Source organism: Uloborus diversus, chromosome 3, assembly GCF_026930045.1.
Source record: "Uloborus diversus isolate 005 chromosome 3, Udiv.v.3.1, whole genome shotgun sequence".
Lineage (NCBI taxonomy): Eukaryota > Metazoa > Arthropoda > Arachnida > Araneae > Uloboridae > Uloborus > Uloborus diversus.
The window spans coordinates 90,366,882-90,382,537 of NC_072733.1; the positions used below are offsets into that span (position 1 = coordinate 90,366,882).

The 15,656-nt window shown below is 33.2% G+C and overlaps 1 protein-coding gene across 1 annotated transcript in view; it reads right to left on the bottom strand.

Annotated features, from left to right (window-relative positions):
- The window catches only part of LOC129218841 (unextended protein-like), a 154,004-nt gene that overhangs the window by 77,654 nt on the left and 60,694 nt on the right, over positions 1 to 15,656 (bottom strand). Inside the window, exons 3-4 of the mRNA XM_054853162.1 lie at positions 13,685 to 13,738; positions 10,631 to 11,895 (exon numbers count right to left, since the gene is read on the bottom strand). Of these exons, the coding sequence (XP_054709137.1) occupies positions 10,631 to 11,895; positions 13,685 to 13,738 (1,319 nt within the window). The remainder of the gene's footprint in view (positions 1 to 10,630; positions 11,896 to 13,684; positions 13,739 to 15,656) is intronic.

Here is a 15,656-nt window from a genome sequence, read left to right on the forward strand (position 1 = left end):
AATGTTATCTCCTCATGTTTAAGAAGTTTTTAGTTCCATTATAAATGCGAGCTATTGAGAAAGGGAATGGTAGACAAATTGAGTTCTGCTTCTAGTTTCTCAAAATCTTCTCACACAGCGGGACGTAAAACTGAAATAATGGCAAACTGCATCAGCTAAATCGAAAGCACCCTCTCTAAATGTCTGCATTGTTTTTAAATATGATACAACACACATCATGAATGGTTCATGCTCTAAATATCAACTAACACCAAACTATAGCATACAATACCCCGAATACCACCCTTTTTTCTGAATAAATAAATAAAATAAATATATAATCAAATAAAACATTAGAAAAAAAAGGTGTTTAAAAGTGTCTTTTCGGGTCTGAAACAGAGATTTAATGGAGTCGAACTCGCTTATAACGACAATGACGAGTCCGGTTTTAACGAGGAAATCAATAGTACTTGATTAAAAGACTATGTGAGCATAACTCGCTTTTAAAAGGAGCAAACCCCGTGTTAAAGCGAGCTACATTTTTGTGATTATCATTAACTTTCTATTAATCTTACAGGTAAGTTGATACTTTTTAGGATAATTCTGAAAACAAGTGATGACGGCCGTTTATTCTTATTTTGAGGAGAAGAGAAGCATTTGAAAATTACGCTTCTGTTGAAGGTATATCAGATACATACTAACGAGGATATTGTAGCTGAATTTCAGAGTACAGCAGATGAAAAAAAAAATAGCGAAAGCGACCATGGTTACCGGTTCGATATTGAGCAACTCCACGGTAACAGATGTATCAATTACAGTACGCCTTTTTGACTTAATATTAATTTAATTACGATATTCCAAATCGATTCGTTAATAGAAAATCCTGTTGATTTACATAAAAACTAAGTTTTAAAGCAAAAATGTTCTTCAAAGTGTAGTTTTAACGACAGAATTTAAAATTGGATCTACCTCTGTAGTTCATACGCTTGAAAAATTTTTAACATCACCCTCTACTTTGTTTTTCGGTTCTTAAAAATGCAGACCTTCATTAAAAATCAATTTCTTTACATTTAAAATGGCACGACTTTCGCCTTCACATCACAATTTTGAAACAAAATTCACATAACACCAAGGGATTGTACATCAAACAGAATAATCTGTTGATTAAGAACATTTATCATTTTCCAAGTGTTTTCACCAATACAGGATGGCGCAAAAGTAATGTCATAATTTGAATTGACCGCCATTTTTGCAAATGGCACCAAATGTCACTGTGCTTTTGATATTTATGATGTAGATATATTAGTGAATTAGTTATCAACAAGTCATGGAGCGATACACACCTAAAGAACGTGGATTTATTGTTACTGCTTATATGACAAATTTTAAGTCTTGTTTTAACGCAACGTCGTCGTTTTCCTTGTCGTCGTGTTCCATGTGCTTGAACATTTAAGGGGTTTACCACAACAAACCACGAACCTTAGACGTCTTGAAAGCTAACATTGACGAAGAAATCGCCAATTTGGAGCCAGATGTTTTGCGAGCAACAATTGAAAATGCCGTAAAACGAGCGCAATTATGCATCAACTCGGGAGGAAGCCATTTCAGCGACATAATTTTTTCCAAGTAATGTTACTAATTGTCAAATTAACTTTTGATGAAAACATAGCTTTTTTTTTCATTTATAGCAAAATGGCAGCTAATTCAAATTATGACACTTTTATACTTTTGCACCACCTTGTAAGTTTACGAAACATAAGTGAAAGTGAAATAAAGTTCAAACTAAAAATCGTGTTAAATCCTAAAGATCGCGTTTTCAGGTATGAGTAGTTGGAGGCAAACTTCTGCAGGGTACAAAAGGAATGAATGGAATGAAGGAAAGAATGGAGTTTCCTTTAGCAGAGCTATTCGTCTTAAATCATGCCCGTGCACAGTTTTTTTGCCCATGACATTTTTTGCCTTTAGAGCAGCCATCCTCTTAAAAAAGAAAAAATCTTTAAGGCAAGAAATAATTATTTTGTTCGCATGCAGTTGTGGAAGATTCACAGCAAATTGTTAACTTTACGTTACCTCAACCTCAGCATGCCTAAGTAGTTATCAATGTTCTGCTACATCACAAGTAAGTAAGAGAAGGAAATTCCTTTTTTTTCATATATTTAGCATATTTATAAATTATTACTAGCTGACCCGTGCAAAAAGTATTTTGTTAGCTACAACTATATATGCTTAGAGTCACTTGAAAGTTAGACTTAAAAGAGCTGGCAGCCATTTTTGCTCAATAGGTCAAGCGCTGTACCTTGAACAAGTTCAAGGTACATAACTTACTTTATTTTTTTTAATATTTTCAATTCAGCCTAGCATGTCTAGACCAATGCTCTTTATTTTTCAAAAATATAGCCTAGGTAAGACTAGTTGCATTGTATTAAGTGAAGAAAACCATAGCCTAAATAATACTAGGTCCATATATACCGAGCTCAAAATTTTCTTTCAAGAAAAAGTTCTTAGAAACATCAAAGTATGGTTGTCCTATAACCTATTACAAAAAACATTTAAAAAATAATACTGTTCAAACATCTGTCTTTTAAAATATAATTTAGGTTAGAGACTTAAACATTTTTCAAACAGATATTTGTTATTGTTTTAGACTAATCCTGTTGTAATTTTCAGATGCCAAGGAGCAAAACTGGAGTAAAAAGACAACCAATATATAAAGAAGATCTGGAAATGGCAGTAAACAAAGGTTGAAAAAAGGAGCTTACAGCCTACAAAGCTGCAAAAGACTTTGGAGTTGACAAAACAACACTTTTAAGACATCTCAACAAGTTCAAAGCATCAGGTTCAAATACTTATGAGTACGGAGCAACAATGACGTGAAAAAGGTATTTACTGTAGAAGAGGAGAAACTTTTTGTGGAATACATACTCAAAGCATATAATCTTCACTATGGGTTACCTTTAAAAAACGTCAAAGTTTTAGCATATGAATTTGCTAGAGAAAACAAAAAAAAGTATGATCCTTCATGGGATGACAAGAAAATGGCAGGCAAAGAGTGGCTGCGATTGTTTCGAAAAAGGTAATCTAAAGAGCTGTCTCTTAGGAAACCTGAAGCAACCAGCTTAGCGCGATCTACTGAATTCAACAAGACAAATGTCACCCTGTTTTTTACTAACTATAAAAAGCACTGCAAAACAATCCGGAGATCAGTCCTTATAATATTTGGAATTGTGATGAAAATGGAATATCTACGGTCAACCCCCCCCCCCCCAAATAGTAGCCATGAAAGGACTTGAGTGTGGAGTATGACAAATGCAGAAAGAGAGACTAACATCACAATGAATTCTGCAATCAATGCCGGAGGAGGTTTTATCCCTCCTATGCTAATATTTCCACGGAAACATTTCAAAGAACATATGCTAAGAGGAGCCCCACCAGGAATCATTGGAAGAGCAAATCCATCTGGGTGATCAACAGAAGATCTATTTTTTGATTTTATCGAACACTTTATTAAGTTCAGTGGTGCGAGCAATACAAAGTGATTCTTCTCATGGACAACCATGAAAGTCATATTTCGGTAAAGACAACTATCTTGCCTAAAGAAAATGGCGTTACTCTTGTGACTTTCCACCCTCATACAACTTACAAAATGCAGCCTTCGGATAGAAGTGTTTACGTACCTTTTAAAACTTATTTCAGCTCAGCAATGAATGATTGGATGATTAACCCAGGAAATGTTGGGAAGCCAGCAACTATTTTTGATGTTGCCGAGCTGGTTGGACAAGCCTTTCCACTAGCTTTTACCCCTAGTAACATTATCTCAGGGTTTAAGAAAACCAGGTTGTTTCCACTCAATGAAAATATTTTCCTTGAAAGTGGATTTCTGGCTTCAAATGTTACAGATCGACCGATGCAATCTGAGGAAATTGAGACATCAAGCACAAGTAGGCCTTCTTCTACATTTGTTGATGAACCTGAAGGCTTTTCTGTGCTGTTGACCTCAGTTGATGAGCCTTCAACTTCATTTGTAGGAACCTCTTCAATTCGTAATGTAGACTTACTTCCCAGTTCAGTTGGGAGATCTTTAACTTTAACTGTAGGTCTAGTGCCTATGACACCAATGTCTTCACGGCCGCGAGTAATGGTATCTCTAGAAGACATCCGCCCCTGTCTTAAAGAGTTACCAAGAAAAGAAACACGTAAGGGAAGATCTAAAGGGAAATCTTTAATACTGACGGATACTCCAGTAAAAGAACGGACAGAAGTAGAAAAAAGAAAAAAAAAAAAACAACATAAGCCAAAATCTATGAAAATATTGAAAGCATCCCAAAATAGAGCTGTCAAAAAGATTTTTGAAGACAGCTCGGAGTCTGACATTGATGAAGATCTGGCTGATTTATGTGAAGAAGAGGGGCTTCCCGAGGAAGATTTTGTCAATTTGGTGGATCCTGACAGTTCAGTTATTGAGGGTGGAAGTTTTGTTCTTGCAAAACTTAGTTCAAAAAAAAAGTGTACAATTCTTTGCTGCTGAAGTTGCCTCGATTGACGATAATATTTATCAAGTGAAATATCTCAAAAAAAGATGAAACTTCCCAAAAGTTCGCTAGAGTGGACCCAAACACTTATGAATTGGAGAAATATGATGTTTTTAAATTACCTCATCCTACATTATCTGGTGGATCAGAACGACAGCTTCAAAAACTGGTTTCCGGTGTTGATTTATCAAAGTACAATGTTGGTTAGCTGCTTCGTTACCCAGACAGAATGTTTTTTTTTTGGGGGGGGGGGAAATATTTTGCTTTCAAACTTTTTGTGTTTTATATTTACTATAAATACATGTAAACTTACTCCTATTTAATATGTATGTTAAAATCCTAATGAATTTGAGTTTTATTTACCAAATACAAGGAATTATACAACTAGGTTCAAGGTTCAATACCAATATTGGGAAGTTTTCGATAAAGGTGCGTCTTGGCGACTTTTTCAAATTTCGCCAAATTTTTTGGCGCCAAAGTCTAGGCGCTATTTTTCCCGCTCTGCCAATGAAAAAAAAAAGGGGGGGAGAAACGTATGTTTTTTTTACTAACCTACTGGAAAATGAATGAAATGGAGTTTTTGCATCAGAAATACAAGAAATTGGAGCATCAAAATGTAAACAAAAGGTTCAAAAACAACTTAATCTCGAGAAAAATACTAAAAAACTCAACTGCTTAAAAACACTAAATATGAACTAATCTAATCAAATAAACACTGAAAGTTACATTGAAATGCAAAGAAAACTAGGCAAAAAAAATTCTTTAAAAAACGGTAAAAAGCATTAAAATAAATAATTAACCTATTAAAAAGAAATTAATTTGAATAATTTAATGCACAAAAACACTAATTATAAACTAATCTAAATAAAAAAACCCTAAACAATACAATAAAATGCTGCGAAAACTAGATAGATACATTTTTAGTAAGGCAGTGGTTGCAGACCCGACCGCCGGAAATGTAATGAAGCACCGACCAACTTCTGTGCATGAGCCGAGTAGAAATTACTGCCTGGGGTCGGGACTGTTTTATGAACCCGACCAAAGGGGCGGGATCTAATTTCAACAGCCGACCAATGATATTCTATGCGGTCGGACGAATTATGTATGGCCGACCACACAAATTAAGATACTTTCCCAATGACCATAAAAACATTAAAACAAACATCAAATCAAAAATTAATTTGGGAAATATCCTCAAAAACACTATTATTTAACTAACCTAAATAAATAAACTCTTAAAAATTCAATTAAAAAATAAATCCTACAAAACACGAGAAATTCATTCATTTTCCACGGAATTAGGATAGAAAAAAAAAATATTTTCACCCTTTCTTTTTCATTTGCAGAGCGAAAAAAAAATAGCATCTGGAAATAGGGGCCAAAAAATTTAGCAACAGTTGAAGGAAAACACATAAAATCACAAAAATAAAACGGCATGGTTGCAAACACGTTTAGCCTGATTAGAGCAAAATCTAAATACATCTGGACTGAAAAAAATAAAAAAACGATTGGAAAGGATAAATTTAGGATTAAAATAAATATTAGACTAGAAGAAATTTATTATTTTTGTAAAATTAAGCACTACAAAAGAGGGGGTGGTTATGTAACAATGAAATCAGTGCATCCCATACGTTTTATAAAAACTACTTACAAATTTAAATTTAAAAAAAGTAAAAAGTTGTACTCACTGCTTGCAGGTTTTCAATAAGATCCTCTTAGTTTTTTGAAAAACGCCCAATTTAAATTAATTTAAAAAAAATTTAGCCACGAGGTGAAACCACTGCACTCCCATCCGAAATGCGAAAAGCGGGGGTGGGGGGAAAGGCAGGGGGCGTTCCGCTCCGTAGAATGGGTGGTAAAGGGGTTGTCGTAGTATCCCCGTAGTGGCGCCGGTTTGCTATGAGAGCAGTTTATCGTCAGGGAAGGGGAAAATAGTAGGGTTGCCGTAGTATTGCGACAGTGGCGCTTGGTTGCCATAAGAGAGAGATTTATCGCCAAAATTTGATTGTACCTTGAACCTATTGAAGGTTTTTTTTTTTTTACTAAACCACGAAATAAAATTCTTTAAAAAAATATAATACATAAAAAAACAGTCAAAGGTATGTAGAAAATGTATATATATAAATATTTTATGGCATTATTTTTTAAATTACAAATCATAAACTAAAAACAGGTTTAAGGTACACCACTCTCTCATACATTAAAAAACGCTTGAGCTTTTTCGAGAAAACTTAAAAATATATTAGGATTTAAATTTCAACCAAAATTTATGCGAAAACGATGACCTTTCTTAGAACTAGAGAAAATTTTTAATGTGATGAATTTATATATAGAGCAATGCATTTAGAATATATGAAAAGAAACAAGTACAGTGGAATCCGCTTAATTGGACCACCGGTTAATCGGACGAGCTGCTAATTTGAACCAAATCTTAATGAACCAAAACAAATCCCCTTACACAAGCCCACTATTATTCGCTTAATGGGACCAAAAATCCGTTTAATCGGACCAAGGAACATGAGAACAAATTGGGGGAAAAAAAAAATCCCCTGCTTGAAGCGAGTTTTAAGTGGGCCAATGAACTTAATACAGTGCAATAAAAATTAATAATGGTTCCTTGAAACTTTCAATTAAACCTAGAAATATTTACAGGAAAATTGGTTAATGAAAGTCCCATAGCCTGGCGGCACTGTTCCAGGAAAGATCAAAATGGGAAATTTCAAATTTCTTTAGTTCAGTAAGAACGTTCAATAATGTAAATCTTTTCAAAAAAAAAAAGTTGTAAAATACGTAATTTACATTAAGTTGGAATTTTTAATGACCGATTAGTACTTTTTATCACTTATTTTTTCGCTCTCACATTTTTAGCTACTTCTGGTAATTGAGTTGAATCGCTACTGACTGTAAGGAATAACTAAAACCGTATCGGTCTAAACGCATTTATGGTGTAAACGCATTGAGTGTAAAAAGATTATACGCTTTATTTTAATTTATTATTTAACAGAAAAACTTCGTAAACAGCAATTTTTCTTCTTTGTATGTTCAATGGGGCTCACAATAATAATCAGAGAAATTAAATGTTTTGTGTATAGCATGTTACGTCAAGCTGTACATGTCTACATGTCTTGTTCGCTTAATCGGACCAGCCGGTTACACTGTGCGGCCAATAAAAAAAACAAACAAACTTCAAACTGCTTTTGATACAATTATTGCTGATTCTTATATAAAATGACCACCGTTTTCCACTACACGTCCTACTCTTTGGGAATGTAACCCCGCATTTTTTTTTCTTCAGTTTTTGACAGTTTTAAAGTTATTTTTATTTGGAGTGGAAGGGAGCATTATATTAACCATTTACATTCTTTTAAGGGTATGACATTGAAGTATGACATTTGGAGCAAGTTGGGAGACTCGTGGGGGTATTCCCCCTAATTTTTTTTTATACAATCATCAAAACCGATCTGTTTTTTACTAGGGGTTTATTTTACACATTTTTCTCTTATTTTTCGGCAAAAAAACCAGAGCATAGGTCCCACTTCTATGAGCCCAACACCGGAAAAAATATTCATGTTGTAAAAAAAATTAAAAAAATTATTGGAAGCATCGCATTTTGCACGATCAGAGTCGCATCGTAGATCTTCGGGAAAGAACCTTCCCGTACCCCCATCGGGAAAGAACCCCCAACTTCCATTCCCACCATAATAATGATTGAAAATGAACTTAAATATGTTCATAAATTAGCATTAATATATATATATATATATATATATATATATATATATATATATATATTTCTGGTGATATCAGCTCAAGAGTGCCCATTAGGGGGGCAAGTGAGGGCTCAAGCCCCCCCCCCCTTTAGAAAGGAGAACTTCCTTGCTTTTAGTGTTTTTTTCTATGCAAAAATGTATAAACATTTCTTTTCCAGCCATTAATGAACAAACTATTAAAAATGTCAAATTTTAATCTGTACTGAAATCGTATTCCATGAGAAAAATATTCTGCTAAACCAAGGGGAAATTTTTTGAGCTCCCCCCTTAAAATTTTGCATATAGGCGCCCTTGCATCAGCTCCATTGTTTACCACTTCTTAATAAAGTAAAAAGTAATGGGGGCAGTGCATCCCCAGTAATATAAATTGCATTCATTAATGCTACGCTATAAGCATACTTAGGATAATTTTAATCTTAATTATGTCTGAATCATGTTGAATTAATACGGGGAGGTTCTTTACTGAAGATCTGCAATGCGACTCTGACTGTGCAAAATGTGATGCTTCAAATATTTAAAAAAAAAAAAAAAAAAAAAAAAATACAATGTGCAACTTTTACCGGGTATGGGACTCATAAGAGTGAGTCTTATGCCAAAAATAAAAGACAATATTGTAAAACAAACCCCCAGAAAAAAAGTGGTTTTGATGATTTAAAAAATATTAGGGGAGAATACCCCCACGAGTCTCCTAACTTGCTACAAATGTTCATGCTTTTGAACTTTGCACCTCTCTAGTCCCTTAATAGAATGTTAATGGTTGATATAATGCTTCCTTCCCCTCCAAATAAAAATAATGGATATAAAACTGCCGAAAACTGAAAAAAAAAAAAAAAAAAAAAAACCCTTGGGGGCGCCATTCCCAAAAAATGGGACGTGTAGGGGGGAAACGGTAGTCATGTTTAGGTTTAGGAGGACATTTCCATAAGAATCAGCAAGAATAACATCAGAAGCATTATGAAGGTATTTTTTGCGGCACAGTGTTATTAGGACCAAAATGGTCCCGTCCCAATGTGATCCTATTAACCGGAATCGACTGTACTTATCTCCAAGACTTCCTATGTCTTAGTGTGACGTTTTAGGATTAGTATACCGCTTTTACTCAGGGGTAGAGGAGGGCGCTTACTTTTTTTTTTTTTGGGGGGGGGTGAGGGTCTTTGCGATATTTACGAGGGGGGGTACGCCCTTGCTCTTAGGGGGTGAGCATTCCTGTTTTACCACATGGAGCGAAGAATTATATGTCTACTTGAATTACGCAAAATGAAACAGAATATTATCAAACACTTTTTCTAAGCATTATAAATCAAAAAAACCTTCTCCAAGACTAGAAATATCATTTTCCAGGACAGGAAGGTGACTAGTGCCCCTTTCGCCAATGGAACAAGGAAGTCCCTATTGGAGAGACTGAATTTTTGTCTTCGCTGAAGTTATGCAGAAGTGTTCCAACTGGAATTCGGGCCAATTATAGTCCCTTTTCACTGAACTCCCCAAAATGATGTAAACATTGCATAGCTACCGACATTGAAAGCTGAAAAATAGGGAGACTTGAGCGTAAAATTCGGGAGATGCATGAATAAATTGAATCCTGAAAGCTTCAGTAAAAAAGGAATTTTTAAAATATAAATATTCCTTAAATTAGGCCTAGAAAGGATTCAAAATTCGGAAATCCGACAGAATCCGAAATTTGGAAATTGAGGCTGCTATTATTGCTTTAGTAAAGTAAAAAAAACTTTAAGATTTTAAAATCCATTTTAAAGGAGATTTATAAGCTTGTTTTCTCTTATAAAACATTATCTCTGATAAAAACATTACCTGCAGCAGGTAAACATTAAGTAAATTCAGAGAAAAGTCAGGTACGCTTTACTGAAGTTTACGGGAAATACAAATTTAAAAAGAAGTAAAATAGTAATTTGCATCTTTACAATAGTTGTGTCTAAACTATTACTTATATATTGCATTTTTAATTGTTAAAAAATGAATAAATAAAGAGACATGAAAGCCTTTAACTTGTACGTGAGCCATTATACTCTCAGAGAATAGAATACTCTGCTTTAAAAACGAATTTTTAAGACGTTACTAGCAATTTTGCAAAGGAAGTGTGAGATCCAGCGCGAAGTTGAAACCCCGTACTAATTTTTACAATGAATTTACGAGTTTTTGAAATAAACTGAAAGTTATTTATCTAAATAAAATTTAAATGGTAACCTTGAAACAAAATCAATTTAAAATGGTTCAAAACAAAACACCAAAAAAATTTACGCACTCAAAATCAGCGAATAATAAATCTATAAGCAAATTTAAATCTTGCATCGATAAAAATTAATCATGAATAGATTAAAATGAGAAATAAATTACCTTTTTTGAATTCATTCAGCATAACATCCAAGGTTTCATCTTCAAAAACATAGTTTATAGGATGATTATAAAATTCACACAAAGTTTTCAGTGGAGAATTATCATCCGGATCAACAAAAGCTAAATCTTTGATGTTCAGCAAAGCTACAATGTTATTACGAGTGCCTTCATAAACAGGAATTCTTGAGTATCCCTGCTTCATAATTTCAGACATGGTTTCAAAATTTAAAATCGCATTATAAGGTACCATAAACACATCATCGATCTGAGTCATGACATCGGCCACGGTTTTTTTCTTCAATTCTAATGCGCCAGATATTATGTTAACTTCTTCGTTTTCTAGTTTGTTGTAGTCTTTAGTAACGCGAATGAATTCCATTAAGCGCTCTCGGTCATAAACATTTCCTATTTCTTCCCCAAGTACGCAATCCAAAATCTTGCTAATAGGGAATGACAATGGGAAAGTGGCCAGCATGAAGAACTTGGTAACATAAACGGTTTTGGCTCCTATTGCTAAGCCATGACGGGAACAGATTGCTTGTGGAATAATCTCACCAAAAACAACTATACTAATGGTGGACCCTACGATGGCAATGACGCCCGAGGTTAGATCATCTAAGAGAATAGTAAGAGTACTATTCACTAACACATTACCAAGAAGCAATGAACAAAGAAGATAATTTCCACGCTTTCTCAAAGGAGATATAACGCGAGCGTATTTCTTCTCAGTTTCTGTACCACAATTTTCTATAACTTGAAGCTCAGTTCGATCCAATGCCATTAAGCCTAAATTCAAGCCACTGAATAATCCTGAGAGTATGAGAAGAGAACATATGACACATATCTGAAACCACATTGGCAAAATGCGACCAACTGGCTCAATCTTCATCCATGCTTCATCACCTTGATGCACCCACCTAACAGCTTCTCCCTTTTCATAAGTCTCTTTCACACATACGTAATAACTTTCGGTATCTTCTAACACTGGAAGGGCTAATTCAAATTCTAAAACATTTTCAGATATAACATTTTCTTTCGATACTTTAACTATTTTAGTTAATGGCAAGTTATCACATCTGCTTCCTGCGGGTTGGCTGGCACTGGTAAAGGCCAATTCTGTATGAATTGAGAAATGGGTGCCAAACAGACGAATAGTTACATTGACGTTTGCAGGGATTTTTGTAAATCCTTCTTCTGTTATGTATACGCGGTCACCTTCTGCTCGCATCCCGAAGATTTGAGTTCCACTTATGTCATTTTCATACCTATATATAAAGGTAACAATAATAAGAGTTCAGCAATCACATTATCGCACAATAAACAAATACTTACAAATTGCAAATCTAAGTGATTATTTTAATGACATCAAGTGCTTCTGCAGCAATGGTACATATGCAACTAAGTATGCTTTACAATATTAATGAAAAAATGCATACAAAGTTGTAAAGTGCAAAATTTATCCATCAAATAAATTGATGTATCAGCATTAATACGTAACGTAAAAAAGTGCAAATCAAAGAAAATCGTGAGGTGTTGAGAAGAAAAAAGTTTTATAATATTCAACATGCTAGTCAATCGGAATAAAATAGTATTAACAATATATATATAATCTATAAGATGACTTCTATTAAACATTCATCAGAAAAGATATCCGAGTCTGTAACTTGTGTCTCTATTCATGAGACCCAACTTAAACTATCCTTTCTTTCTGACAAAAAAAAAAAAAAAAAATAATAATACCATACTTGATTTATGTTTCGGAGATAGATAACTGAAAATCATTTGTTTTCTTTTTATTTTCAGTTCCTTCCTTTTAGTCGCCTTTGATATAGCCAAACAATAAGGATATTTATCATTGTTACTTTCACAAACTCGTTTACACCGAAGAGGTGCAGGTAATTTCATAAGGACGACGGATAAATGAGTACCTGGTTACAGTTAAGATGAAATACAGGACATTTCAAAAATAAATCTTTCCTTTTTAAAAGTGCCATTATAAAGCCACCGAAGATGAAAGAGAAAAAAATATGGAAGATGAACGGCGACAAATACACTATATTTTAGTTTTATTAGCGATAAATACACAGAATTGCAAATTTTTTAATTACAGCTTGAACTTTCATCTCAATTTTAAAAGTGAATAGCAAAATTAAGTAACTAAAGAATTTGTAAAATTACTACTTAGTAAATCTGAATTATAACTGATAATTTTTCATAATTATTTTCATTTTGATGAGCATTCAAGTCAATTGTGGTCAAAAAATAATGATAATAATAATAATTATTATTATTATTAGAACAAATTCATGTTTGAGAGGGACAGGAAACCGTATGACTCACACTAATGATTAATATTTTTAATCGAAATTTTAACCACGTGAGAAAAGAGGAAAATAAAAATAATAAAATGAAAATTTTTGGTTTCCTACACAGTTAGGCTGAAGTATAACTTTAAAAGATTTTGACAAAAGAATATTTTTGTACTAAAGTATATGCTCTTTTGCAAGTTGCATGCATTACGTAGCATCATCAGTCATTTGTATTTTCAAATAATAACAACAATAACTTAAGTGTTACTAATTAAATCAAAAAATGGACTAAAAATGCTCCAATCCTATATTATAATAGAACATATCTACATCTCAAAATTGAAACCAAATAAATATGAGTAAAATGATTAATAAACATATCTTCCTCTTTTCATTTCAACATTTTCAAGAAATAAAAGAGGTTTATATAACATAAGTTGCCTTAGAGACGAATTTTCGAATCCCAACAGTGAGTCGTATATAGTACATCTCTCTTTCCAACTTGTGTTTAATTTTCTTCTTTTTCTTACAACAATTTTTATAATTGCTTTGGCTTTTGTACGTCATGTATTAATTCTGAATAATTTCAACAAACGTACATACATATATAAACTAAAAGTAGGACTTCATTCCGTAGAAATCGCAATTGCGTTTTAAAAATTTGTATCATGCATTTAATTATTTTTTGGAAAATATCGAATTCATGCATCATGCGGAAGGAATAGTGGGCAGGAATAAAACTCACGACATCAAGGCATCAGCGGTCGAATCCTTTCGCTCATACTTTTGCGAAGGTGAACTGTAGAAAAGATAACATGCATTGCACGTCTTATTAACAGAACACACACATACATTGGACAGAAATTAGAAAAGTCAAAGCAGAGAAGCATCAGACAAACAGTTAGAAAATACAAATATTGCAACCTTTGCAAAGACTTTATGGTGCATAGTAAAATCCTCATACATTGTTTGATTCTAAGTCGTTCCTCATACATTGTTTGGGAAAAAACTATTCGACAAACGCGCAATCGCATCTTATATACAGGGTTTGACTAAATGATTCATCGGGTTTCAAATGATATTTTCTTGACAAGTATATGGCGTATACAAACACACGTGATTCATGAAAAGATACATACACTCCTCAAGTTTCTGTTTACATACTATTTTTACACACTATAAATATTCAGTGTGCTCGCCCTTGGTCACTTGGCAGGCATCCCAAAAATAATCCAGCTCCTTTCTAACATTCGATAGCACGTTTCTGTTAATGTCTGTCAAGCAGCACGCAGTCCTAGGAAGATGATTTCTCCCTATTTCCTTAGTCTCAGTGGTTTCAAAAAAATATATTTGAACATATAAAGTATGATTGTACGTGTTGCAGGCATGACCGCTCTATCACGCCCGCAACACGTACAAATCATTATTTTTTAACTACAAGAAAACTCTTTAAGAAAGTTGATACTTCACATTATGAGCTCTACAGGAGGAATGAGCTTAAAGCTCTACAGGAAGGAATCACTGCTAATATGACTAAAATTGACGAAAACATGCAGTTGAATGAAACGAGAATGTATCTTTTCATGCAATATCTGTTTTTTTTTTTTTGGTATGCCGTATACTTGTAAAAAAATAATGTTTTGATTCCCGATGAACAATTTAGGCAAACCCTGTATATTACTTATTTAATTATGGGGATTTAAGCTGGAATTTTAATTTTTTAATTTTCTCTCTTTGCCATTGTAGTTCAAAATATTTTGCTGAATAAGTTGCATAAATTCGAGCTTCATCAATACTTCAACGTCCATGATTTACGATGTTTGACTTATTACTTTTATTTTTGGTGTACAAATATTCAAAAATTAAAACTAAAGTTACGTTTCAAAGCATGGAGAAAAAAAAAAGGTAAATGCTTCTACGTATCCACAGTTGAATGATAATTATAACAAAGAATAATTGAGATCTTTTTTAGAGAAAATTTAAGCTTTTCTTCCATTTCAGAAAAGGACGTTAATAAATACTTCAACAACTGAGTGAATACTTGTTTCACTTTTATGAATTTTAGAAAAAAATTCATGAAACGCAGGACACTTTTTTTTTCCATTCAAAAATTAACATGAATTAAGCCCGTGTAAAATAAATCCTTTAATGTGTTATAAATTGAATAATATAGTTAAAACGACCTCATTTAAAAGATAATAAAAGTAAAAGTTTTTTTTTCATTAATCAACTGTGTTAAAAGTTAAAGGATGCACAGGTTTTTACTTTGCACTCAAGATACTCTTAAACACATTATATTACATGCATTACACACATATTAATTTTTTCAGCAGTTAGAAAGCAAATAAAAGCAAAGAATCCATTCAGCATTTCGCACCTCGGCAACAGAAGTGACACGATTAAAAAAAAAAAAAAAAAAAAAGCTTTGGAGAAAATCAAGGTTTTTGACGCAAGACTTTTAACTTAGTTATAGAAAAAAATTACAATACGCGCCAAATATTTATGATATTACGTTTAGTGGTTGGATTTTGTTGTCTAAATTTAAAGTGTATGCATTAAATTCGGAACATTTTCTACTAAATTATGAAATTTTAATGATGTGTCCCATTGATTATATCGCTTATACACCACCACGCACCAGTTATATAAATTAACTTAGTGCGAGTTTTGTGCAAGAAAGAGAAATTTAGTTTTTAAACATATTATTTCTTTTTTTT